The sequence below is a fragment of the Sapajus apella genome, unplaced genomic scaffold (assembly GCF_009761245.1).
Source record: "Sapajus apella isolate SASKATOON/1434 unplaced genomic scaffold, GSC_monkey_1.0 scaffold83, whole genome shotgun sequence".
NCBI classification, from domain to species: Eukaryota; Metazoa; Chordata; class Mammalia; order Primates; family Cebidae; genus Sapajus; species Sapajus apella.
The window spans coordinates 2,334,682-2,361,084 of record NW_022437023.1 but is presented as its reverse complement, the minus strand read 5'-3'; the positions used below and the strand labels follow the sequence as shown (position 1 = coordinate 2,361,084).

Here is a 26,403-nt window from a genome sequence, read left to right as displayed (position 1 = left end):
TCAGCCTCAGCCTCCCAAATTCTGGGATTATAAGTGTGAGCCACTATACCTGGCCAGCTTTACTCTTAATGTAGTTTGCATCAATTGGCCTTTCAGGGTAGAGGCAAAGGGAATTATTTCCAAAGAAATACGTTCTTACTACATTTAAACTAATTTTATTTTATACGTGCAAAATTAAAGGATAGGAAAATGTACTTTCAAGAACCAAAGTCTTATGCTTTATCAAAGCTTTATAAGCCCACTAAACTAACCACTACTGGGAAAACAATCACTTCAAGTTTCCTCCTCATAAAAGAAAATCCTGAATAGACTAACTGAATAATGTTTCATTAAGTGCCACCTACCAGTAACAGGAACAGATTCCAAAAATGCCTTTGCAGAAATACATTATATACACTTTAAAAACATTGGTATCTCAAATATTACTAGCTATGAGAGATTTTTACTTTATGTACATTATCTTATTTAAACTCCAAAACAATCCAGCAAGGTAGATGGTAGTGTCACATTTTACAAAACAGACAATTGAAGCTCAGAGAAATTAAGTAACATGTTCAAGTCAACAAAACCACTAAATAGCATCCCAGAACTTAAACTCTGGTCTGACATGAAAGCCTATGACTTATGAGTTTTCCACTCTATCACTCTACTTCCAAAACAAAAAAACTAAGATAAGTGTATCTTCCTATTCTGAAGACTAGAAAAACAGAATTTAAGAGTAGGCCAATCACTGCATTTCAGCCTAGGCAACAGAGGGAGACCCTCTCTAAAATAAAAGAAAGAAAGAAAAGAAAGGAAAGGACAGGAAAGGAACAGGGAAGGGAAGGGAAGGAGGAAAGAAAGCGTAAACGAAAATAAAGCTGATGTGCTCCACTACCTAAGGTCAAATTGCTTCTCTACCATTAAGACCCAACAGCTGAACAAGATCTCCTACAGGGCCTTCCTAGGTCCAGCCCATAGGGGGCTTCGTTTGCTAAATCAGTATTTCTCAAAAGCATGAAATATCTGAAGTACCTTATGTTTCTCTTTCCCATTGCAGCAGTTGTCAGAGCAAGTAAAAGGTAGCTAATGTGCATAATGCAGTGTCTCAAGGACACTCCAGATTGTTGCCAAAAAGCAAACTTCATCTGAATAAAATCTTTGATCAAACAACCAGCAGTTGAGAGCACCAAGGAAACGGGCTAACACCATCACCCAATGAACAAGCTCCGCCGCTCAGATGTGGTAAAAGGCTGAAGGGCAGGCAGGGCTGGGCTGTTCATCACTAGACCCATCAGACTACTCTTTGTTCCAGCCTCACGGGGAGGGAGACTAAGGCAGGTGCCCACCTTGGTCCTGCAACATCATTTCCTGTTTCAGAACCCCTCATGGGTTAAGAGTGATCAAGCAGAGAGAAGCAAATGGCTGAAGATACTGGGCCATGGTTTTAAAGCATCAGAGAGAGATGCACAAACTCCAGGAAACGAGAGAGAGGCAGGCAACAGCTTTTAAAGGAATAAAATGGATCACCCATGTCCTTTCCCCCACATCTCCGTCATTAGCTATTGAAACCTGAAAATCAGATTCCATTTCAAAAGACATATAAAAACAGGCCAAAAATAATTTTTTAATTCCAGGAAGTACAATTTAATCATTTTTTTCTATGCTTATTTAAAAAGATAATTTGTCTGATTATCTCTTAACTTCATTTAAAAAATTTTAATAATCCAAATAGTAAATTAAGCATGTAATATGGTCCCTTCTATTTCCCCATTCCTGCCTTTTCAAATATTCTAGAAAAAGCCACCCGTCCTTTCCCAAATTAGTATGGGTTTTAAAAATAAAGCCAAAACCCACTGCAGCTGCATTTTCCCATTCCCAGACAAGCCAAAAGCAGATGGGCTGAAGCAGACAACAGTCAGTGTGATGTGGAGGAGCCTGAGTGGACAAGAGCAGACGCAGAGAGGACCAAAGAGGAGGTACAGCTTGGAGAAGTGATGCAGAGAATTCCTGGCAGCAAAGTACACACCTTGGCATTGATATAAGGGTCAAAGGGGCCGTACTTTTTGAGTTCTTTGATCTCAAGAGCATTCTACAAAAAGGAGAGGAAAAGAAAAAAGTGATGATAAAATGGATGGAATACATCAAAGCAATACACAGCCCTGAGGGAACCCAACCCTAGAACAACCTGAATCTGCCCTCTGGATACCTCAAAGGGAAGTTAATAAGAAAGACAATCTCCAGGGCATCTTACTCTTACCCCACTTTAACTGAAGCATCCTACTGGAACCACATTAATGGTTTTAAAATGAATCACAATAGTACTTGTAACTACTATCTAGATCCATTAAGGTCTTTAAGCTACTGCAGACATCTTGCCCAGCTCCTGCCCACCCACCTGTCTGCCAGATACTCAAAGCACTGGGTTGGGGTCCCACCTATCAACCGATACTCCAGGCAGGAGGCAGCTGTGAGCAGGTTAAGCTAGCACACTCAAGTGGCTCAAAAATCCAAGCAGCTGTGTTTCAAGGCAAAAGTGAGCAAAGAGGATTAGAAATGGTTGCCGAAAATTTCTTAAATGAGAAGGACTTTAATGGGTGACCAGTCTTTCCAACACTGAAGAATATTAGTTATAAGCAAACTTCATTATACATTTCCTTCAGAGAAGAGAAATGATCACTTTAGCTAGGAGGAGTAAAATTACATTTAGATCATTTAGATTCTAAAGAGTTAATTCTGAACAGATACTTTTCATTCCCAAATGTTATAAGCAAACATCCTCATTGATGATTTTAAATGTCTGTTGCTCACCTACCCAGAAAATACAGCCCAAAAGGGGAAAGGCAGGCTGATTAAGCTACATACACACAATCTCCAAATCAAGAGATTTGGGAGCACTATTTTAATTTTCTCATGTCTCAGAATGATGCTACCCTTCTCAGAATCAAAATCATGCTCTTAATAGCTAACTGAGAACTGCATGAGTCTCCTGACAGATGGACTTGCCAGGATGATTTCCTATTTTTTTAGGAAAAACCTTGAGCTAATCCTACAGGTAATTTAACAATCCCCTCTCGGCAAAGTCATTAGAAAAACAGTCCTAAGCTTACTGAGAAAGATCAACATCTCCCTCTTCAAAGAACTGAGAAAAGTATCTGCTTCGGTTCAGAGCAGAGAGAGGAAAAGGGAGAACGGCTTACCATATAAGCCCATTTCCTCTCAAACAGGCACACAACCTCCAACTCGAATGACAGCAGGTTGTATTTATAAGAGGCTTGTTTAAAACTTGCATAATTAAGGTACAATTTTTCCAAAGATATAAATGTAAACAAGAGGAAGTATATTCTCAGAGTAACTAAATCCATGGCCATTGTAAGGTTATTTTTGCTCAAATGCGGCCTTTTTCATTTTCTAAGAATCATCTCTGCTTTTTCAAAGCATGCTCACTCTTTTTTTGTTGTTGTTTTGTTTTCCAAATGGTCAGGCAACTGGAGTATGCTCACTCTTAAATTAATATCGGGGGATATCACGGAAATGATCATTCAACTAAATCACCTCTGACCTCCACTCACATGTTTCTGATTTGCTAGTTCATTTTTCAGCACTAGCATGAGTACTTCCACTGCTGCAAGTTCTGATGTATGTAAAACAACAGCATGGTTTACACAGTATTGACAAACACTGGAAAAGTTACATTGCCATGTCAATGGCATAAACACAATTTAATTTTTGAGACAGGGTCTCACTCCGTCACCCAGGCTGCAGTGCAGTGGCATAATCATGGCTCACTGCACCCTCAAACTCCTGGGCTTAAGTGATCCCCCTGTCTAGGCCTCCTGAGTAGCTGGGACTACAGGTGTGTGCCACACATCTATAGGCATTTTTTTTTTTGTAGAGACAGGGGCCGTCAGGGCAGGTGTGGGGGTCCTTGCTGTGTTGCTTAGGCTCGTCCTAAACTCCTGGCCTCAAGCAATTCTCCTGCCTCAGCCTTCCAAAGTAATGGGATTACAGGCATGAGCCACCGCACCTGGCCTACAATTAATTAAGCTCAGCAGCTTGAAAGTGACTCTATGCAATTTTGTAAGGTTTGCATTATTTCAAATTTTGTAAATAAAGTGAATACAGTTGGCCCTTCATATCCACAGGTTTCATCCATGGTTGGTTAAATGTGCACATGTAGAACCCACAGACAGAGCTATGTTACTTTGTCGTTTTACATAAGGGACTTGAGCATTCTTGGATTTTGGTATCTATGGGGAGGTCCTGGAAACAAAGGGCTGACTGTATATACGTTTTTATTATAGTACTAGTCCAAATATGCATGAGTCAAATGCATATAAAATACACCCTCATAGTATAAGATCTACTAAGAGGAGTAGAACTGTGAAGAGGGGAGTCACATTTAGGATATGGAAGAGGTGGTTCCTTGCTAAAAACTGATTATCAAACAAATTTTTTTAAAAAAGGAGCTGGTTCTTTGAGATTTGAACTATGGGGCTAAGATGGTGATGGGGCTGCCACCTCTGGTTATAGCTGAATGGAGAGAGGAAAGCCTCCCTTCCTTCCGACCTGTTCATTGACTCTGGTGTGTGAAGGCCCTTGATGGATAAGCAACCGCACTATCTGGGCATCTCCTTTCCAAGCTGCCAAATGCAGTGGGTAGCAGCCTTTAGAGTCAGCCACGTTGGTCAGTGCGTCATTCCTCAGAAGAACCTCGACCACATCCCTAGAAGGCAAAAATCAATCATGAGTTTGTAGAACTCATAAGCCTTTCCAGCTAACAGCTCTTTACACCTGTATGGCACAAAGCCCTTTCGTAGATGTCTCATTTGGCTCCCGTGTCTTTACCTGAGCTCACTGCCCAGGCTTTTCCTTTTATTCCATGAGCTACTTGTACAGCTGCTGATACGCAGTTGAACCACCGTAAGCCATGCTATGCTGACTCATCACCTTTCTGTCTAGGCTTTCTTGGTAATCTATTTTCTATTACTTTGAAAATGTCTGGACTCTTTGTCTAAACCTGGCAATGTTTCCTTGTTTCTGATGTTTAAACAGCATTCAGGTGTTGAATATATAAAAGTAATCATACAAGATAAATATCATTATTCACCACATTATTCAGAGCATTTAGTGATATGGGAGCTGAAAGCGGAGAGGCCAAGCAAAATAAAAATTATTGCATGCCAGGCACAGTAACTCATGCCTGTAATCCCAGCACTTTGGGTTGCTGAGGTGGGCAGATCACCTGAGGTCAGGAGTTCGAGACCAGCCTGGCTAACATGGCGAAATCCCATTTCTACTAAAAACACAATAGCCGGGCATGGTGGTGGGTGCCTGTAATCCCAGCTACTTGGGAGGCTGAGGCAAGGAGAATCGGTTGAACCCGGGAGGCGGATGTTACAGCGAGCTGAGATTGCGCCATTGCCCTCTAGCCTGGATGACAGAGTGAGACTCTGCCTCAAAAAAAAAAAAAAAAAGTTATTGCAAAAGTAAGCCAGATACATATGTTATCATTTGATATCCCCAGAAAGAGGAACTTGCTTTTTTCCTGGTGACAGCACTAATTAAATAGATACCAGTATATCATTATCCCTATGAATGTGAGGTCAAAGAAAATCCCCATTGTAAATAAAAACAGCATCTGGAAATGAACTTGGCTAACAAACTACTGTATAGTCATTTAAGTTCAAGATTCACTTTAATTCACATCACCCCACTATATATAGGAAGTGTTCTCTACAGATTTCTTTTTAGCTATATCTAAGATGGCTACAGAAAAGACTTAATGATCATATTCAGTATATTTTAGAAATGTTTAATGTTGAAGGAAACAACCATTGCCTCTTTTTGGAGTCAATTAGGGTGGGTCAAATATTGGACAAATGTTGGAGTCAATTAGGGTGGGTCAAATATTGGACAAATAACACAAAATACTCTAAGGTGGCAAGAGCCCTGGAGCTCCTTGCTCAGCAAAATCTAAAATGATTCCAATAACCCCTCCTCATAAAAACTACACTGCTGGCTGGATGCGGTGGCCAATGCCTGTAATCCCAGCACTTTGGGAGGCCGAGGCAGGTGAATCACCTGAGGTCAGGAGTTTGCGACCAGCCTGATCAACATGGTGAAACCCCGTCTCTACTAAAAATACAAAAATTAGCTAAGCGTGGTGGTACATGCCTGTAATCCCAGTTAATTGGGAGGCTGAGGCAGGAGAATCACTTGAACACAGAAGTCGGAGGTTGCAGTAAGCCGAGATCATGCCATTGCACTCCAGCCTGGGTATGAAGGGGGAAATTGTCTCAAAAAAAAAAGCCCCCAAAACAAAAAACAAACAAAAAACTATACTGCTGCTGCTTATTGCCTATAGTAGGTGTTTTCCTTTAACACCTTCCATTCTGTTACACTCTGGTTTACATTCTTCAACATCCTGGCAAACCCACTCACTATACTCCCTGACAATGCCTGCCTCTTTGCTGAGCAACTTGAATGGCAGTGCCCAATCACTTAAGCCTATGCCTTCTCTCTCAAATTCTCCCCAAAGCACGCCTTCTCCAGAGAACTTTCCATACAAATCCCACCCAGTTCCTAATAACCTCTCTCTACTTAATTACATAGGACATTTAATGTATTTTTTCCCCTTAAAAAGGGTTCTTGAGTGCAGAGCTAATTTTATGAGGAAAGAATGGCAGGCAAGAAGGGAGAGTAAATAAATATTGAAGCAGAAGACAGCTTTCTCATGACCACTCAATCTATTTTCAGCTTATCTAGGAGTTAGTTACCTAATAGATTCCGGCCCCTTTATGTTCTGGCTGTCCCAAATTTGATCAACATACCTAGACCATTACATAGCACTGGAACATTCCAGAGGGGAAAAGAACAGGGAGAAGAAAAGGTTAACTTTTGAATAAAGATTTTTTGATGGGTGGGGTGGGGAAGGATGTTTAAATTACACATGAAAGAAAGACACAGAAATTCTCGATGAACTAAACTTAGGTTTGTTTTTTTCTGGTTCTCAGTGCCACTACTTAGCAAACCTTTGTTTTGTTTTTGTTTTTCAGAGATAGGGTCGCCCTGACGCCCAAACTGGAATGCAATGGCACAATCATGCCTCTCTGCAGCCTCAAAATCCTGGGCTTACGTAATCCTTGTGCCTTAGCCTCCCAAGTAGCTAGGACTTCAGGCATGCTACCATGCCTGGTTAATTAAAAAAAAAAAGTTTGTGTGTGGAGATGGAGGCTTGCTTTGTTGCCCAGGCTGTTCTCAAACTCAGCTTCAAGTGACCCTCCCGCCTCGGCCTCCCAAAGTGCTGGGATTATGGGCATAAGCCACTGAGCCCAGCCAGCAAACTTTTCTAGGAAATGAAAAAGACAAGGTGAGGGCCTGGGTTCTGAAGGGTGAGGACAGGGATGCAGTACATTGATACTTACTTATGGCCATTCAAAGCAGCATGGTGCAGGGGTGTGTAGCCAGTGCTGTCAACACAGTTCACATTTGGCCCTCTCCACATGCTATCAGGGAAAAAAAAAAGAGAGAGAGAGATATATAGATTTCACAGACTGAAGTCACAAACCCAAGTTAGAGATCGCTAGCTAATTAGTAAAGATTTCTGTGTTGTGTTCAACCTGACCAGTTACTTCCAAATGACTCCTGATAAGTACACCAGCTATACATCGTAGAGATGCATAGCACTGAGGGTACACTGCAATGGTTTGCTGAACAGTCAAGTGTCGAGACAACAGTGACTTCACTTAAGAGCTTGTTCTTCTAGTACTCCCAGGATTGTAAAAACAGCTCATTGAAAGGTCATCAAAAACAGAACCAAACCACTCAGCTGGTCACAGGTATTGAACACCCACTCCTGTACTGGTGACTGAAGGTTTAAGAGTGACCTCAACACAGACCAGATAATCAAGAGGAATCAATAAGCAAGGATCAAGGTCAAAAAGCACCAGGAGACATGGCTTAAGATGCAAGATATGATTTTGTCTTTCCTTTGTAAATATGTCTTAATAGTAATTTTAAAAATAACAGAATCTATAATCTGAATGTGTTATCTGACTCAAAAATACCATAGGAGGGAAGAGAAAATGTTACCTTACTTAATCCTCGAAGCCTTAGTTCTTATTTCTGTATTGGCCTTACTGCATTGACCAGAGCTTCTAAAATAATATCAAATAATCCTAAAAGCCTTAATTCTTATTTCTGTTTCTGCAAACCGTACTGCATTGGCTAGACCTTTTAAAAGAATATCAAGTAGCATAGGGCAAACCTGTTTTGTTTCTGCTTCTAATGAAAAGGTCTCCAAGGGTTTGAGGTAGATACTCTGTAATTTGAAAAGGAAGTATCCTCTTTTTATTTTCCAAAAAGTGTTATTAGAGATAGTTGGTTAAATGTATTTTCTGCATCTATGGAGATAATTGTTTTTCACATTTAATAGCCTAGTATGTTGTTAGCAATAGGTTTCTTAACATTAATCCATCAATAGGTTTCTTAATATTAAGCCATTCTTGGCGTAAACTTAATTGGCCATTTCCATTATGACCTTATTGGTACATTCTACTTGAGAACATCTACTTGAGAGTATATTATTTAGGATCTATATTTATAACTGAGGCTGGTTTAAAGTTCTTGTTTTTTATGCTACTGTTATTGGATGGTATTAGTGTTAGGTTTAGATCACAGGTCGGCTGGGCAGCTATCTACTAATATTCAAGAATCAATGACACAGGCCAGGTGCGGTGGTTCATGCCTGTAATCCTAGCACTTTGGGAAGCCGAGAAAGGCAGATCAGCTGAGGCTAGGAGCTTGACACCAGCCTGCCCAATGTGGTGAAACCCTGTCTCTACTAAAAATACAAAAATTAGCTGGGTGCTGTGCAACTGTAATCCCAGCTACTCAGGAGGCTGAGATGGGAGAATTGCTTGAATCCAGGAGTCAGAGGTTGCAGTGAGCCAAGATTACACCACTGCACTCCAGCCTGGCAGACACATAGAAACTCTGTCTCAAAAAAAAAAAAAAGAATCAATGACACAGAGCACTAAAATTATTAAAAATCACTAATAAAAACATCTGGGCCCAGAGCCTTTATGCTCAGAGTTGGAAGCAATATTATTTACAAAAATAAAATTTTGGTTGGGTGCAGTGGCTCACACCTGTAATCCCAGCACTTTGGGAGGCCAAGGCGGGTAGATCACCTTAAGTCAGGAGTTTGAGACCAGCCGGGCCAACATAGTGAAACCCATCTCTACTAAACATACAAAACTTAGCTGGGCATGGTGGCATGTGCCTGTAGTCCCAGCTACTCGGGAGCCTGAGGCAGGAGAATCGCTTGAACCTGAAAGATGGAGGTTGCAGCAAGCCAAGATTGCACCACTGCACCCTAGCCCGGTGACAGTGTGAGACTTGGTCTCAAATTAAATTAAATTAAATTAAATTTTGGCAATAGGCATCAATAGACAAATTATAAACTACAGTACAGACACAGAGTAGAATATCAGATACCAGTTATACTGCTATGTAATAAGACAAAAAAGATTATAATGTTAGAAAGAAAAAAGAAACAAAATTGTAAATACTGTATAGTCTTGGCTCAGAAAGGATGAAATTTATCAGGATGGTAGATGAAGTGCACAAGTTTACTCAACCTCCTGTCTAAAGTTCTCTGAAGTGACAGAAAAGATATCTCACCCTACACAGATAGACAGCTACAGACAGATAAACAGACAGATTCATACCCAGAAAATTTTAAAAAGATACCATCAAGTAACCAGCAATGTTGAGTAATTACTAAAAGGCAGAAAGTAGACAAGGTCAGATCTACAGAGACACCATATAGAAGAATGCAAATTAAAATATTCATTGACAAAAATGAACATAATGGCATTATCAAGTCAAAGATTTCAAAGATTAGGAAAACAAGCACTCTTAAACACCATGGTCTAAGTTTAAACTGGTAAATTCCTTTGGGAAGACAATTTGGCACCATCGATCAAAACCAAAAATAGATTCACTTTGAGCCAGCAATTCTACTTCCAGGCAACTATCCAACAGAAATACTCACACGTGTACAGAAAGACACATGCTTGTACAGAATTGCTTCATTGTTAAGAGTTAAAAACTAAAAACTTAATGTCTATCCATAGGCAAGCAGTAAAATAGTAGGTATACTGATAAAATACTATGTAACCATCAACAACAGTCATAAGGAAAGAAACAAATTGGACCTTTAAGTCCTGACATGGAAAGATTTTCCAAGACATACTGTGTTATAAGAAAGCAAAAAAAAAAGGTCATTGTATAACACACACCCCTGTAAATGGATGGTGACTAGAAGAGCACTCACCAAATGCTGACCATGGTGGTTACCTCTGGGGAAGGAAATCTGTGTTAGGGAGCCCTGCAGATGATGAAGAGAGACTTACCTATTGTGCTCTGTATTCTACCACAGTTTAAAATATTTACAGTGAGAATCTATTCACATAGTGCTTTTACAATAATAATACCGTAAAAGAAAAGGGGGAATCATCTATGCACAAGGAAAAGAAGACAAAAAAATGTCAAAATGGTAGTAAAACTCAGTTGTATATGGGTGACAAACCACTTTGAGGAGCATGTAGATATTAGGTTTAGAATCTTAAGATAAATTTTAAGTATGAAAAGTGGGATTCTGTACAAGAAAGGAAACCACCAGCAGAGAGAAAAGACCACCTATGGAATGGGAGAAAATATTTGCAAACCATACATCTGCTAAGAGGTTAATATCCAAAATATATAAAGAACTTAAAATAACTCAATAGCAAGAAAGCAAATAACCTGATTGAAAAATTGGGCTAAAGATCTGAAAAGACATTTCTCCAAAGAAGACATACAAATGGCCAACAGGTACATGAAAAAATGCTCAACATCACTAGTCATTAGAGAAATGTAAATTAAAACCAAAATAAGGGGCCAGGCGCGGTGGCTCACGCCTGTAATCCCAGCACTTTGGGAGGCCGAGGCGGGTGGATCACGAGGTCAAGAGATCGAGACCATCCTGGTCAACACGGTGAAACCCCGTCTCTACTAAAAATACAAAAAATTAGCTGGGCATGGTGGCGCATGCCTGTAATCCCAGCTACTCAGGAGGCTGAGGCAGGAGAATTGCCTGAACCCAGGAGGCGGAGGTTGCGGTGAGCCGAGATCGCGCCATTGCACTCCAGCCTGGGTAACATGAGTGAAACTCCGTCTCAAAAAAAACCAAAATAACATATCACCTCACACCTACTAGAATGGCTATTACCAAAAAGACAAAAGATAAATGTTGGCAAGGATGTAGAGAAAAGAGCAACCTTGCACACTGTTGGTAAAAACAAAAATTAGTACAGCCGTTATAGAAAATAGTACAAAGTTCCTCAAAAAATTAAAACTAAAGCTACCATACAAACCAGCAATTGTACTACTGGGTATATCCAAAGGGAATGAAATCAGTACATCAAAGAAATATTTGCACTTCCATGCTTATTGTAGCATTATTCACAACGGCTGAGACATGGAATCAACCTACCTGTCCATCAATGGACAAATGAATAAAGAAGATGTGGTATACATAAACAGTGTTTCCTTAAAAGGAAATCCTGTCATTTGTAATAACATTTATCAACCTAGAGGACATTATGGTAATAAAAGAAGCCAGGCAACAAAAGACAAATACTGTATGATTTCACTTATATACAGGATCTAAAAATGTTGAACTCACGGAAGCAGAGAGTAGAATGGTAGTTACCAGGAGCTGGAGGGGGTGATGTTGGGGAGATGTTGGTTAAAGGAACAAAATTTCAGTCAGGAGGGATAAATTCAAGAGATATACTGTACAATAAGGAGATTATACTTAATAATAACGTATTATAATCTTAAAAATCACAGCCGAGCATGGTGGCTCACACCTGTAATCCCAGCACTTTGGGAGGTCGAGGCAGGTGGATCACCTGTGGTCACGAGTTCGAGACCAGCCTGGCCAAAATGGTGAAATACTGTCTCTACTAAAAATTTAAAAATCAGCCAACTGTGGTAGCGCATGTCTGTAATCCCTGCTACTTGGGAGACTGAGGCAAGAGAATCGTTCGAACCCGGGAGGCGAGGCTCCAGTGAGCCGAGATCGCGCCATTGCACTCCAGCCTAGGCAACAGAAGTGAGACTCCATATCAAAAAAAAAAAAAAAACAACCACTAAGAGAGTTAGTTTTTAAGTATTCTCACCACAAAAATGAAATATGAGGTAACACATATGTTAATTAGCTCAATTTAGCCATTCTATAATGTATAGTTATTTTAAAACATCATATTATATACAACAAATATATAAAGCTTTTGTCAACTAAAAATAAATTTTTAAAAAGCAACATACATGTATTTTGATATCTAGGCTATCTGTTCATTGCCAACTAAGGATGGTGAAGACAAGGTGAGGAGCCTGAGGTACATCTTGACACCCCATCCCATCCTCCACTAAGCCTGAACTCCTACAGCACTTTCCAAACCAGGAGCTAAATGCAATTAAATCTCTTCAACACATTGCTACAAGGACCTCATTTTCCAAACCAGAAAGTATATGACTGTGCCTGACAATGGATCAGGGTGATGGCAAGTGAGGTGGATCTGGAAAATCTGTGAGGTACAGTTTTCACACTTACTTGCAAATTGCCGAAGAAGAGAAAAGATCATCATTATAACACAGGTGACACTAAGAATCTGAAAACAAATTCTTTGCCTCAAATCACATACCACATCAGTAGCAGATCAAAAACACTCTGTGATGGAGCTCATGGCATTTGGCCAAACAAGGACTGTCTGATCTAACTGTAACGACATGAAGTGAATATGTAGCGTACATAATTCAGCAGCAAGACGACTGGAATAACTAAGAGGAGCTGAGAAAGAGGAAATACCAAGACCAGTTAAAGTGGCTGAGAGGGCAGGCCTCTCAGCTACTAATTTAGTTCTATTACTGAACTATCTTAGCCCTCTCAGTCCATGTCCCCAAGGAACCCTGAAACTAAGATTTAAACCACCTTTGATTTTAACAAAAATGCAGGATCAACCAAGCCTTTCATCATTTTCTAACTTTTGCCTACATGACTGGTTTAAAGGTGATTAAGTCTGGACAGCCTATGTCAGCACTAAAATTCCCTCAAAACAATTAGAAAAGATAAGGAAAAAAGATAGTGACTTTACTGCAAAAAGCTGCAACGGTTCCAACCACAGAGGCCTTTTCTCCCTCCTTTTTCTCTACCTTCCACTCCGAAAGCCCATCTAGAAGTTCTGGGGACTGGAAAACATATTAAACAAAATCTAAATGAAAATAAATATCATCTCCTTGTTTGGAATTTCAGCTTCAGACAGGATGGTAATAACATCCCCCTCCACCCAAGTTTCTTCCTTTTTGGCAGCTCAAGAAAAGAGCTATTTACAATCCAGGTCTTCCTCCCTAGCACAGGTTTTCTAAAACTGTAAGCACCAACAGGCTGCTCGCCGACAAACAAAAGCAGCATATAATGCACCAGGAACCAGGGAAAACAACTTTAAACTTGGCTTAGGAGATTCCTAAGCGGCGTTTAACCTGTAGAGATTGTGCAGAAATGCAATACCTGCCCTGGACTTGCAGGACAAACTCCAGACTAACCTTAACGGGTCCCGGAGCAGTCACAGCAAGCCTACGTGAAGAAGCTATGGAAGCTAGGTTAAGAGCTTGGGCTCTGTGGTTAGCAGATCTGACTTTAAAACTCGCCTCTGCCGCTTCCAGTTTTTTGACCTTGGACAATTCACTTAATTTTCCACACCACTGTCTCTGCATTTGTAAATTCTACTGTGATGGGCTCCCCAGGACTTGAATCATTCATGGAAACTTCTAGAGGCTTGAGCAAGTTTAATAGTATTCAGAGGCCTAGTGTGTTAAAAAACAGCTTAACTGCTTTAACGTGATATTGAAGCACAGTAAGCCTTGCCCTGTGCGCCTTGGCAGCACCTATGTTTTGGGATGGAATCTAAAGCACTGTGGAAGGCAAGGAGGAATATGACTGGTGAGGCCCTGTGGCTTTCAAATGCCGCCTCAAAGGCCTCTCTCCTTTCCTTTAAAAACTGACTGTATGTTTGTTTATACATGGCGGGCACTGTGCTGGATTTGCAGGTTTCGATGAATAGAAACAGTCCACAAAGACACAGCTCACTCTATTTGGTGAAGATGCCAAATGAGGTCCTGTTTGTGGGGCTACACATGCATGTACTCAACAGACATGTGAAGGGTGCCTTCTAGGGGCTGGAGATGCAGATGGAAAAAGACAGTCTCCACCCTCATGTAGCTCGATTTCTATGGGGAGAGAGAGACTGAGTGAATAAGCAAATAAATAGATCCTATGACGCCTATGTGGTGATAAGGGCCAAAGGGAGCAAAGAAAGCAGATGCAGCAAAGGCAGGGGGTAAAAAGGAAATGAGTGATATTTTAGATAAGGTCATCAAGAAAGACCTCTCTAAGAAGGTGACCTTTAAGAAGAGATCTGAATGAAGTAAACGGCTGTGAGGATGTCTGAGGTAGACAGGCAGAGTAGCATCAAACACAAGAGCCCCAGGAAGGGGCATGCCTGACATGTGGCTGGAGAGGGGAGTAGCAGGGAGCTCTGCCCACAGAGATGATAGAGGACATTACAAAGGACGCCGAGATGAGTGCAGTTCTATAGGCACCCACTGAGCACCTACGAGTGCTCACTGCCAGGGGTAGGAGACGGAGGAGGACATAAAGTCCACACTTGAAGGAAAGGGGAGCACTTTCAAAACAAGGGGAGGCGTACACTCTAAAGTCTAAACTGAGGTGATCAGAAACCAAGTCTCTTCACAGAGAATCAGGGATCCTCCTACCTGATTTCAAAAGTCCATCAACACTCATAGCTAAATTTACTTACCATTTTTCATACCTAGCAAAACTCAAGCAAAAACTTGAGGTAAAATTGCTTAGGCCGGGCACGGTGGCTCATAACTGTAATCACAGCACTTTGGGAGGCAAAGGCGGATGAATCATGAGGTCAGGAGATCGAGACCATCCTGGCCATGGTGAAACCTCGTCTCTACTAAAATACAAAAAATTAGCTGGACATGGTGGCATGCGCCTGTAGTCCCAGCTACTCAGGAGGCTGAGACAGGGGAATTGCTTGAATCCGGGAGATGGAGGTTGCAGTGAACCAAGATAGTGCCACTGCACTCCAGCCTGGTGAAAGAGCAAGACACTGTCCCAAAAAAAAAAAAAAAAAATTGCATAAAGTCTCTGTGAAATCAAATAAGAATCACAAAAACAAGACAAATGGGATATTTATCCTGTCAAGTACAGAAAGTGGCCCAGCTCAAATGTCCCCTGATCCTCAACACCTTTCCTGATTGCACTGGCTGATATTAATCTTACCCTTTTTAGATCTTCCAGATTACTCAACTGCATCTTCACCATAACATATTATAAATCCTTTAGGGAAATCCCACGTTTCCAAGCACAGGGTACTATGCAAGGAACTGGCCCAGGGCCACCAGAGTGCAACTTTTAACATTCAGTTTTCACCAACCTGCTCATTCACTCTTGCCAGATCGGATTCTTGCCAACCCTGAACCAACACTGCCCCAGTGTGACATGGTCTCTATGCAGTATAACAAATCTACTACATTTATATCCATTAAGAATGGCAACAATCTCTTGATGGGACATCAAGAACAGTGCATCTGAGATGTCTGTACATACAACACAGAGACAGAAGAACCGTGAGTTAGAACCAAAGTGCCCAGGCCACTTTCATGTGCATAAGGTCAGATTTCTGGACCAAATGAAACCCAAGTGGCTCTTGGCTGGCAGTAAACATGATTCTTCTGGTGGCCCAGCTACCTTATTGCTTACTTTACACAGACAAGTAATGACATCTCAATGGGCCAGAAGAGAGTCCAATCCAGTTCAATCCAAATAATGTTTATGCCACAGTGCTGGACAGTCCCCACCCTTGAGTTCAGTGAGGAAGTCAGACCAGTAAACAAATGACAATACTATACAGTGTGTGACATTCTGGGAAGGAAGCACACAAACTGGCTTAAGGGAAATGAGAATAGGGAGGCTTTACCGAAGAGGAGACAGTTAAACAGAGCCTTAAAGTTTAGGAGGGAGCAGCTATGCAGAAACGAAGAGGTAACATCCAAATTCACTGTCCCCTGAGTAGTCTCAGCAAAGTGGGGCACCTGCAAGTAATTATGAGTGGCTGGAGCATACAAGTGGAAAGATGGTGAATGCAAGGTTGAACAGGCTGGCAGAGTCAAACCAGAAAGGGTCCCGTATGCCGCTGAAAAGTTTCAAGCAGGGAATGATCAGATGGATGTTTTAGAAAAATCCTTCTGTTGACAGCTGGGAGGTGGGTCCTCACATGGTCCATTTGTTATTCCACTATACTGTTGTGATGGCCTGACATATTTCAGAATTTTCTTTTCATCATTATGCTGAGCGGGTGTGTAAATGATACACTGGAAGAAGTGTGTGACTACATCCAGGGAGCCCAGCTGAAGTCAGTAATTCAGGCATGAAGTGAATACCTAAATGAAAGCAGTGCAAGGAGGACAGAGAGAAAAGGGTAGATTCAATAGAAAAGACAGGATCTGGTCAAATGCAGAATGGGGTGCATTGGCGGCTGTTTGAATCAGGCAACTTGTTGAGTAGTGAGAGTAAATTCCGGAGGAAAACCAGGGTTGCTTTGTTTTGTGATGGCGGTGGTGTGAAGGAGGGGAGAAGAGAAGGGAGCAGGATGGAGTTTTATTTCGAATTAGTTGAGGCTGAATTTTGATTCCGGTATGTAGATGTCTGGTCAGTGGGTCGATATGAGGTTCTGGAACCCATAATCCTATGTTATCTAAACCCCATCCTTGTTTGTACCATGGTTACAAACCAAATAACTTCAAATGACATTGTCTTAATGTTTACATGCATTTGCATGCATGTTACCCATATTTGACTCTTACAAGCACACTATGAAGCAGGAAAATAGATACTGTTATTTCCATTTTACAGGTAAGAAAACTGAAGTTCAAATGACTTGCCGATTGTCATATAGCTGATTACGTGAAAGCGGAAACAAAATTCCACATCAGACTCTAGTGCATGTTCCTTCTAGTTTCTCCAGGCCCTTGACACTGAATGTTTAGCGAAAACAATGTGGGTGTCTGTGGGTCTCCTCCTATATTAATTCTCAGGAGGTCAACGATGCAAAGCATCGAGTCAGATAAAGGCCTTCTGGGATGCAGACTCTGCAAAGAGGGAGCAATAAACTTAAGGGGGAAGAGAGGTCCTGGGCAGCTCTCCAACAATTATTCATTAAATCATAAGGTCTAAACAAGAGTTTGTCTCATCAGCCTTTTTCTGCCAAAAGCTTTTAATGTTTTCTTCTTTAGTTATCCTTGCAAAGTGAGATTTATCTCTGAACCTCAGGAAGGGCTGGCAGTTTTCCAACACAAGAAAACACTCTCAAATCAGTCTAATTTAGAAAAGGTTTCATCTTACTCAAATGAATTTGACATATCCTTCCTAAAATGCTTAACAGTTAAAGGTAAAAGGAGAGATACAAGGAGTCTAGGAAACCATCCCCACTGTCAGAGAAGCTTGTAGTCTTCAAGGGAGGACAAAACACATAGACATGAAACAGTCAGACACAAAAGCCTCACAACAGTGCCAAAAGAATTCAGTTAACTGGGGAAAACTGAGCATGTACTTTTATTTTTGCTCCCCCCTGAAACCCATTAAAACCAGAGTAAAAACAAACGAAAAGAGCAAAAGGAACAGAAGATAAAATGTCGGTCCATTTTGAAAGATTACAAAGTAGATAAGTTAGCAGAGCTGAGAAAGTGAATCTCTGCAGCCCATGAAGGGGATGCCAATTCACAAAGGCAATCTTGGGAAGGCTCAGGGATTAGAGGCACCAGGTGGCAGAGGAGGCCAGGGATGGGGAGGGGCTGAAAACCAGGACTTAATACAAATTCTGTATAAAGAGGTGTTAGGGCCAGGCACAGTGGCTCACACTTGTAATCCCAGCACTTTGGGAGGCCGAGATGGGCAGATCATAAGGTCAGGAGTTCAAGACCAGCCTGGCCAACACAGTGAAACCCCGTCTCTATTAAAAATACAAAAATTAGCTGGGCATGGTGGCGGGTGCCTATAATTCCAGCTACTTGGGAGGCTGAGGCAGGAGAATTGCTTGAACCTGGCAGGTGGAGGTTGCAGTGAGCTAAGATCAGGCCACTGCACTCTAGCCTGGGCGACAGAGCCAGACTCTGTCTCAAAAAAAAAAAGAAGTGTTAGACTATCAGGTCTGCTGTCACATCCAGGACAGCCAGGGACTATTTACTCCTCTACCTACACAGGAGAAGGTAGATTTATTCTGTAAGAACCAGCTGGGAACTAAATGCAGGAATGTTAGGAACAGCAGAAGACAGGGGGAGGAACTGTACTGAAATCAGAGGCCCTCAATCAAACAGTCTATCTTGAAGGATGAGATCCCTGCCCCCTAACCTACTTGGCTTCCAGCATGCTGGCAGCACCACTCCCATCCCCACACAGGAAAGCTGGAGGATTCTTTCCTGGAGAAAACAAATGATATCACAGAAAAGTTCAACAAATGACGGCTTTGGGGGATTTCTCAACAAAACGGGGTTGGGGGGGGGAAGGCTCCTGCTCCACAACCCTATATAATATTAATATCAAGCCCATCCTTGACACAATCTCTTCCCACCTCTATACAGAACATCCAATCAGCTTTTTAGGGTCTCACGCTTAAGTACAAATCATAACCAAGGATTGCCAGACATCTGAGGAAAAGCCTTTAACATGAAAAGACAGAGCACAAAGTAAACAGAAAAAAATGACTCAAAGAAATGAGACAAGGAGTCAAATAAAACCTCAAAAATAAAAACCTATTATCACAGAAGAACAGGATCAAAAACAAACAGATCAGTGAAAAGTTCTTAGAAATTAAAAATAATATTAGAAATAAAAATATAAATAATGATCCAGAAGACAAAGTTGAATAAATCTCTCAGAAAGTAGAACCAAAGATAGAGGTTGGAAATAGGAAAGATAAAATTTGAGGACCAAGAGTTCCAGAGGAGAGAGAGAAAAAGATCATCAAAGAAATAATTTTTTTTTTTTTTTTTTTTGAGACGGAGTTTCGCTCTTGTTACCCAGGCTGGAGTGCAATGGCGCGATCTCGGCTCACCACAACCTCTGCCTCCTGGGTTCAGGCAATTCTCCTGCCTCAGCCTCCTGAGTAGCTGGGACTACAGGCACGCGCCACCATGCCCAGCTAATTTTTTGTATTTTTAGTAGAGACGGGGTTTCACCATGTTGACCAGGATGGTCTCGATCTCTTGACCTCATGATCCACCCGCCTCGGCCTCCCAAAGTGCTGGGATTACAGGCGTGAGCCACCGCGCCCGGCCCTCAAAGAAATAATTTAAGAAATTTTCCTTAATCTTCCACTTAAAAGAGTTCATCCTATGCTCAGTATAATGAATAATACAAAAATTTTTAAAGTCGCATTGTGAAATTTTATAATAATGGGATAAAGATAACACGGTTTGAGAGTAAAAAAACAGCTTGCATACAAAGAATTAAGTGCCACCAGAATTTTCAGTAGCACCTCTGGAAGCCATCAGACAAAGGAGAAACGCTTTCAAAATTCTGGGGTGAAATGACTTCCAATCATCAAGTATAAAAACAGAATGGGTATTTTTAGACATGCAGGGTCTCAAACTTTACCTCCCACACACTCTTTTATCAGGAAGTGATTGGAGGATGTGCTCTACCAAACAAATGAGCAAACCGAGAAAGAGGAAGATGGGTATCCAGGAAACAGGGTGAAGGGAATCAGCTACACAGCAGGCCTTGAGACCATATCTGGAGAATCCAGGGAGGCATCTGCAGGAGGAAATGAAACTAACATGATCAACTGATGTATCTGCCTAGGATGTAAAAAAGAATACTTCAAAATTATAGTTGTGGTTTGGGAAATAAGAGTAAGCTGAACATAGAAAACTCAGAAAATGGCCAGGAATGGTGGCTCATGCCTGTAATCCCAGCATTTTGGGAGGCCGAGGAGGGCGGATCACCTGAGGTCAGGAGTTCGAGACCAGCCTGGCCCATGGTGAAAACCTGTCTTTATTAAAAATACATAAATTACTTTGGGAGCCCAAGGCAGGCAGATCACAAGGTCAGGAAATCGAGACCATCCTGGCCAAAATGGTGAAACCCTGTCTCTACTAAAAATACAAAAAAATTAGCTCGGCGTGGTGGTACGTGCCTGTAATCCTAGCTACTCGGAAGGCTGAGGCAGAACAATTGCTTGAACCAGGGAGTTGGAGGTTGCAGTGAGCCTAGATCGCAGCACAGCACGCCAGCCTGGCGACAGAGCGAGACGCAGTCTCAAAAAAAAAAACAAAAAACAAAAAATTAGCCGGGTGTGGTGGTAGGCATCTGTAATCCCAGCTACTCAGGAGGCTGAGGCAGGAGAATTGCTTGAACCCAGGAGGTGGAGGTTGCAGTAAGCTGAGATCACGCAACTGCACTCCAGCCTGGGCCACTGAGTAAAACGCTGTCTCAAAAAAAAAAGAAAACTCAGAAAATCAATGAGAAAGAAAATTAATCGTATAAGAATAAACTAGAATTACAGGATAATAATTGGCTCAGCAGGTAAATAATACAGTCATAATAACATAAATATAAGGATTTAATACTGACGTAACTAGAAGCAGTGATATACTTGAAGGATGAAGGGGGAAGCAGTGGACAGAGAGAGTGTAAGGAGGCTGACAGAGACTAACAGAGGAGGTTTAAGCTTTTAAAATAAAGAAATAATAGCATAAGCCTAACAATCAAATATGGAGAAGAAGAAGAAAGCACTAAGAGCTGGAAATGGTTGCTTTCCAGGAAGTGAATCAGGTGTGCACAAACGGCCTTCCAGTGGCACTGATGCAGAAAGGGTGCTGACGCTACGTGACAGGTAGGCAGGCCCTTGTCAACTATGAAATGTATAATTCTGGGAACCTTGTGGTTTTGTGTTCAAGCATGTTCTGCAGTGCAGTGACTTTGAAAAGTTTATTCCCTCAAGAGAGACATAAGCAAGAGGGTGACACTCTATTTTTACTGTACATGTGACACAATTCACACAAGAAACTTGGAAAGATGGCCTCCTTGTTCCACAAAGCCAGCAAGGAGTTCCTTCTTCTATCCTGCAAAGGACAATTATCTTTAGGATAAACATAGCAGTTATATCCAGTGTTGCTCTTCTCACTATTCTGTTCTAAGCCCTCTGTTTCTTGCCAGCAATTTGAATGCAAACACGCAATATCACCCCCTCATACACACACACACACACACACATCTCGGTTTCCCTAGAGCAATGATGAATTGTTTGAAGCCTCCTAGTACATTTGCTCTAAGGATTGTTATTTTAAGTTATTGTTATCCTGGGCAAGTGAGGCACTGGCTCCCTCTCAATCCCCAGAACCGAAAAGTGGATGGTGAACAGCACATGAATGAGTACAGTGTGGAACTGTCATTCCAATATGGACATGGACAGGACAGCCTGAGAAGTACGCTGCCACAAAGTGGACAATGCTACAAGACTTCTCTGCTGTAATTGGGATGTATTCATGAGGATTAACATGTACATCACTTTTTTTTTCTGAGATGCAGTCTTGCTCTTGTCACTAGGCTGGAGTGTGGTGGCAAAATCTCAGCTGACTGCAACCTCTGACTCCTGTATTTAAGCAATTCTCCTGCCTCAGCCTCCCTAGTAGCTGGGACTACAGGCATGCATCACAATGCCCAGCTAATTTTTTTGTATTTTAAGTAGACACAGGCTTTTACCATGTTGGCCAGAATGGTCTCAATCTCCTGACTTTGTGATCCGCCTGCCTTGGCCTCCCAAAGTGCTGGGATTACAGGCATGAGCCACCACGTCCGGCCTATTAATGGCTTCTTAATGCTTCAGCATTGATTGTTTCTGTTCCACAACTGTAAAGAAGGCACAGAACTTGGCCGGGCGCGGTGGCTCACGCCTGTAATCCCAGCACTTTGGGAGGCCGAGGCGGGTGGATCACGAGGTCAAGAGATCAAGACCATCCTGGTCAGCATGGTGAAACCCCGTCTCTGCTAAAAATACAAAAAATCAGCTGGGCATGGTGGCATGTGCCTGTAATCCCAGCTACTCAGGAGGCTGAGCCAGGAGAATTGCCTGAACCCAGGAGGCGGAGGTTGCGGTGAGCCGAGATCGCGCCATTGCACTCCAGCCTGGGTAACAAGAGCGAAACCCCATCTCAAAAAAAAAAAAAAAAAAGAAGGCACAGAACTGCTAAAACTCTATGAAAATGGCCTCCAGAGTCCACAATTCTGATTCTAAGGGTGAATCATTCAGTGTACTCAATGAGCAAAACAGCCAGTCATTACAGTGCATGCTCCATGACAACAGGCACTGTGCCTGTCTTGTGCCCCCTTCCCAAGTAGCAAGCACACAGTGAGTACCTGGCACTGTGGGGAAAGGGAAAAAGGAGAGGAAAGGCTCCTGTGCTATTCTAAACATCTGACAATGAATGAATAAAGAAGACCAAGTCCCTGTCCTAAAGGCCATCGGAGACATGAAAACAAAAAATTGTACTGTAAAGTGATGATGGATGAATGGGATGTCATTAGCAAGGAAAAGGGAAACAAGGGCACTGCAAGCAATGGGAAAAGTGTGGGGTCACAGCGGAGTCTTGTTGATTTTTTAAAAAAACTGACATTTCCCAGTTTTCTGTATTACACATACAGAATCATCTTTCCTAGAAGACCATGCTCCTTTCTGCCTCTTTCGCCCTCCTACCCTATCTTGCCTCCTTAATTGAAATTCAGTGTTGAGCAAAACTCTCCTCAGGAACTTCTTCCTCACCTTCCCAGGCTGGCTCATGCTCTGAAAGAACTTCCTGTGACTCCTCATACTTTGCCTTCATTACAACAATCTCAGTTTTGAGCTCTGCATTTGTCGTTACTTGATTGCCTTTCTCACTGGACCACGAGCAACTTAGGGGCAGATTCAAATTATTTTGTTTACCATTATATCTTCACCACCAATTAAGCATTGCACCTGGCATATACTGAGACTTCAACAGGTAAGAAAAATTTACACCTAAACGCAATGAGGGGACCTAAGAAAGAAAGATGTGGCAAAATTATTTTTTTAAGTATTTTATTTAATTATGATACATTTATCCAACGTGTATGGGTCCCCTTCAAAGTCCCTAAAGGTCCTGGATTCTGTGGGAGATTACTAGATATTTTGTGATTTGATCTTTATTCAAATGAAATCTTACACCTTCTTCTACCAGAAAGAGTTTGACAATTTTAATGGATCCATTAAAATTATTATTTTTAAATGACAGAAACTACTTATAAGAACTTAAACTGGGGCACGGTGGCTCATGCCTGTAATCCCAGCACTTTAGGAGGCCAAGGTGGGTGGATCACCTGAGGTCAGGAGTTTAAGACCAGCCTGGCCAACGTGGTGAAGCCCCTTCTCTACTAAAAATACAAAAGTTAGCTGGGTGTGGTGGCGGGCGCCTGTAATCCCAGCTACTCAGGAGGTTGAGGCAGGAGAATCGCTTGAATTCAGGAGGTGGAGGTTGTAGTGAGCCAAGATCATGCCACTGCCCTCCAGCCTGGGCGACAGAGCAAGACTCCGTCTGGGAAAAAAAAAAAAAAAGAAAGAAAGAACTTAAATATCCTCTTTTAAGTTATTTCTTGGGTAAACAATACTGCACAAATATTTAGTAAAATCTGTGCAGACTCATATCACTTGAAGACATGTTACCTAGAAAGAAAAAGCAAAGCTTTCTCTGTGACTTAGCGAGTGAGTATTTGTCTGTCTGTCAGAGTTTTTAAGTATGTTTTGCTCCCTGGCTTGTCAAAGTCCAGAGGCTTAGCTTAATTGGGCTGAGGTAGGAAGGAAAGCTGCCTTAATCAGTCACACTTTTGGGGGCACAGATGCCTTCCGCATTAGAGAAATCAAAAATAAAATACTGGCTTCTATTTGTTGTCCCACAATTATTAACAGCATCCTGGCCTGAACAATACATTATATAGTCATTTTAGTGGATCCAGACTTGTCAGACTCCCTTCTTGGAATTTTGCATCTAAAAAGCCTAGAAAAAATAGCTAACATTGATTAAATGTTTACTATGAGCCAAGTATACTTTAAGTGACTTACATAACCAGTTATTTACCTCTCGTAAGACTCTATAAGGAAACCCTAGAAAATTGACAAGTATGGATGGAAGTAACTTAGCCAGGGTCACAGAGCTAGAAAGGGTGACATTGGGTTTAACTCCAAAATCTTCACCACCATGCCATATAGCTTCTTGAGAAATGGCTTTTTTCCTTGCTGTTTTTCTCGTTCCTGAATAAGGGGAACTCCCCACAGCTCATATTCTTTCATTTCCGCCCTGCCTCACATTCCCCCCTCCTCATTCATCCTGTCTTGCTTTTTTCTTTCTCCCCAGGGTCCCAGGAAACCAATAAAGAACACTGAGAAAGAGAGGCGTGATGTTCTAGGTAGGAAATGAGTCCCAGAGGGAAATGAGTAGAGGTAGTTAACTGAGAGACTTCCATTAACATTTCCAGAAATCCAATTAGCTGATGAAGTCTGTTACTGAAGGTAACTATTCAAAGTATCGCTACAAACTGACTGAATTCATTTAATCTTAATATTTAAGATGATTATTTTGTTTTGAGGACACTAAAATGACAAGAATTTTCAATATAGAAATTAATAATATGCTTAAAAGGGATAAACATCTCAAATGAAATTTATTATCGGATTCTAGGTCCTATATACACCACGTGTATTTCCTAAAAGTCCCAAAGCATCACAAAAACAGTATTCCACAGGTTTATATGTAAGTTGAATGCCAAAGATCTAAAATTGTTTTCACACCTGCAACTGACACATGTGAATCCTGGACTTGACACATATTAGCTGCAAAGTCTCTAGTAAATCGTGTAACCCCTATGTAAAATAGAAATATTGCCTGCCATATGCCCACCCTTAGAGGATCATTTTATGGAACAAATGGGATAGTTTATGTAAAAAAAGTTATAAACTGGAAGTAATTTAAAATATAAATATAATTTATAATATAATTGAAAGTAATAAGCATAGATAATTTAAAATATAAAATATAAATTACAGGTTACAGTTTTTGAAAATAATATCTAAAGTGAGGCAAGGCATTCTAAAGACTGAGACCAGTGTATGTGTGCTGACATGAAAAAACACAGAAGATCTACAACGTGGAAAATGCACCTGCACAACAGTATGTACAGTATGAGCTCATTTCTGTAGAAACAGAGTATTTTTCTAGGCTTATACTAACATATGGAAAGCTACATACCAAGCTTTGAAGACAAATTAGTTCTGGAGGTGAGGCATATATTACTTTTGCAATAAAACACACACTGGCAAAGACTCTGCTTGATCAAACTTCAGCCAGGCTCCTCAAAGCCCTCTGGGGACTCCACGCCACCTCACTTTCTATCTTTGGTCTGCCCAGCCCGGTTTTAGCAAGAATCCTGCTAAGTAAGTCTGAGTACCCCCCACCAGCCCCACCTACTGCCCAACCCCATCCCTGATATCTGATCAAGTTCCTCATCCTCCACTGTTGCTGTCTAAGCCTTTGGCCTGCCTTCAGCAGGAATCCTGTCAGATCAGTTTAGCCAGAATCCCCCTACCCTTGATGCTTCCTTTAAGTCACTTTCCACCCACTGACCCCTTCACCTTGCTCCTTGGCTATCAATCCCCACTTGCCCTTGTCATATTTAGAGTTAAGCCAGATATTTCTCTCTTATTGCAACAGTCTTGAAAAATGTCTTCCTGGTTGGGCACAGTGGCTCACGCTTGTATCCCTGCACTTTGGGAGGCTGAGGTGGGCGGATCACCTGAGGTCAGGAGTTAAAGACCAGCCTAGCCAACATGGTGTAACTCTGTCTTTACTAAAAATACAAAAATTAGCTGGGCATAGTGGTGGGTGCCTATATGCCCAGCTAATTTTGGGAGGCTGGGCACATAGGCACCCAGCTAATTTTGGGAGGCTGAGGCAGGAGAATCACTTGAACCAGGGAGACAGAAGCTGCAGTGACCTGAGATTGCATTACTGCACTATAGCTTGGATGACAGAGAAAGAAAGGAATGGAAAGAAAGAAAGAAAGAGAAGGAAAGTGAAAGAGAGAAAGAAAGGAAGGAAGGGAGAGAGGGAGGAAGGGAGGAAGGAAGGAAGAAAAGAAGGAAGGAAAAGAAAAAGGAAGGAAGGAAAGAAGGAAGGGAGGGAGGGCGGAAGGAAGGGGAGGAAGGAAGGAAGGGA

At 41.6% G+C, this 26,403-nt stretch overlaps 1 protein-coding gene across 6 annotated transcripts in view; it reads right to left on the bottom strand.

Annotated features, from left to right (window-relative positions):
• ANKS1A (ankyrin repeat and sterile alpha motif domain containing 1A) overlaps positions 1 to 26,403 on the bottom strand; it is a 190,574-nt gene that overhangs the window by 105,832 nt on the left and 58,339 nt on the right. For 4 of the 6 annotated variants that reach the window (XM_032253471.1, XM_032253472.1, XM_032253474.1 and 1 more), the window contains exons 2-4: positions 7,407 to 7,487; positions 4,549 to 4,705; positions 2,009 to 2,071 (exon numbers count right to left, since the gene is read on the bottom strand). In XM_032253471.1, coding sequence (XP_032109362.1) covers positions 2,009 to 2,071; positions 4,549 to 4,705; positions 7,407 to 7,487 — 301 coding nt within the window. The remainder of the gene's footprint in view (positions 1 to 2,008; positions 2,072 to 4,548; positions 4,706 to 7,406; positions 7,488 to 26,403) is intronic. The other 2 variants (XM_032253473.1, XM_032253476.1) reach the window with 1 other exon arrangement.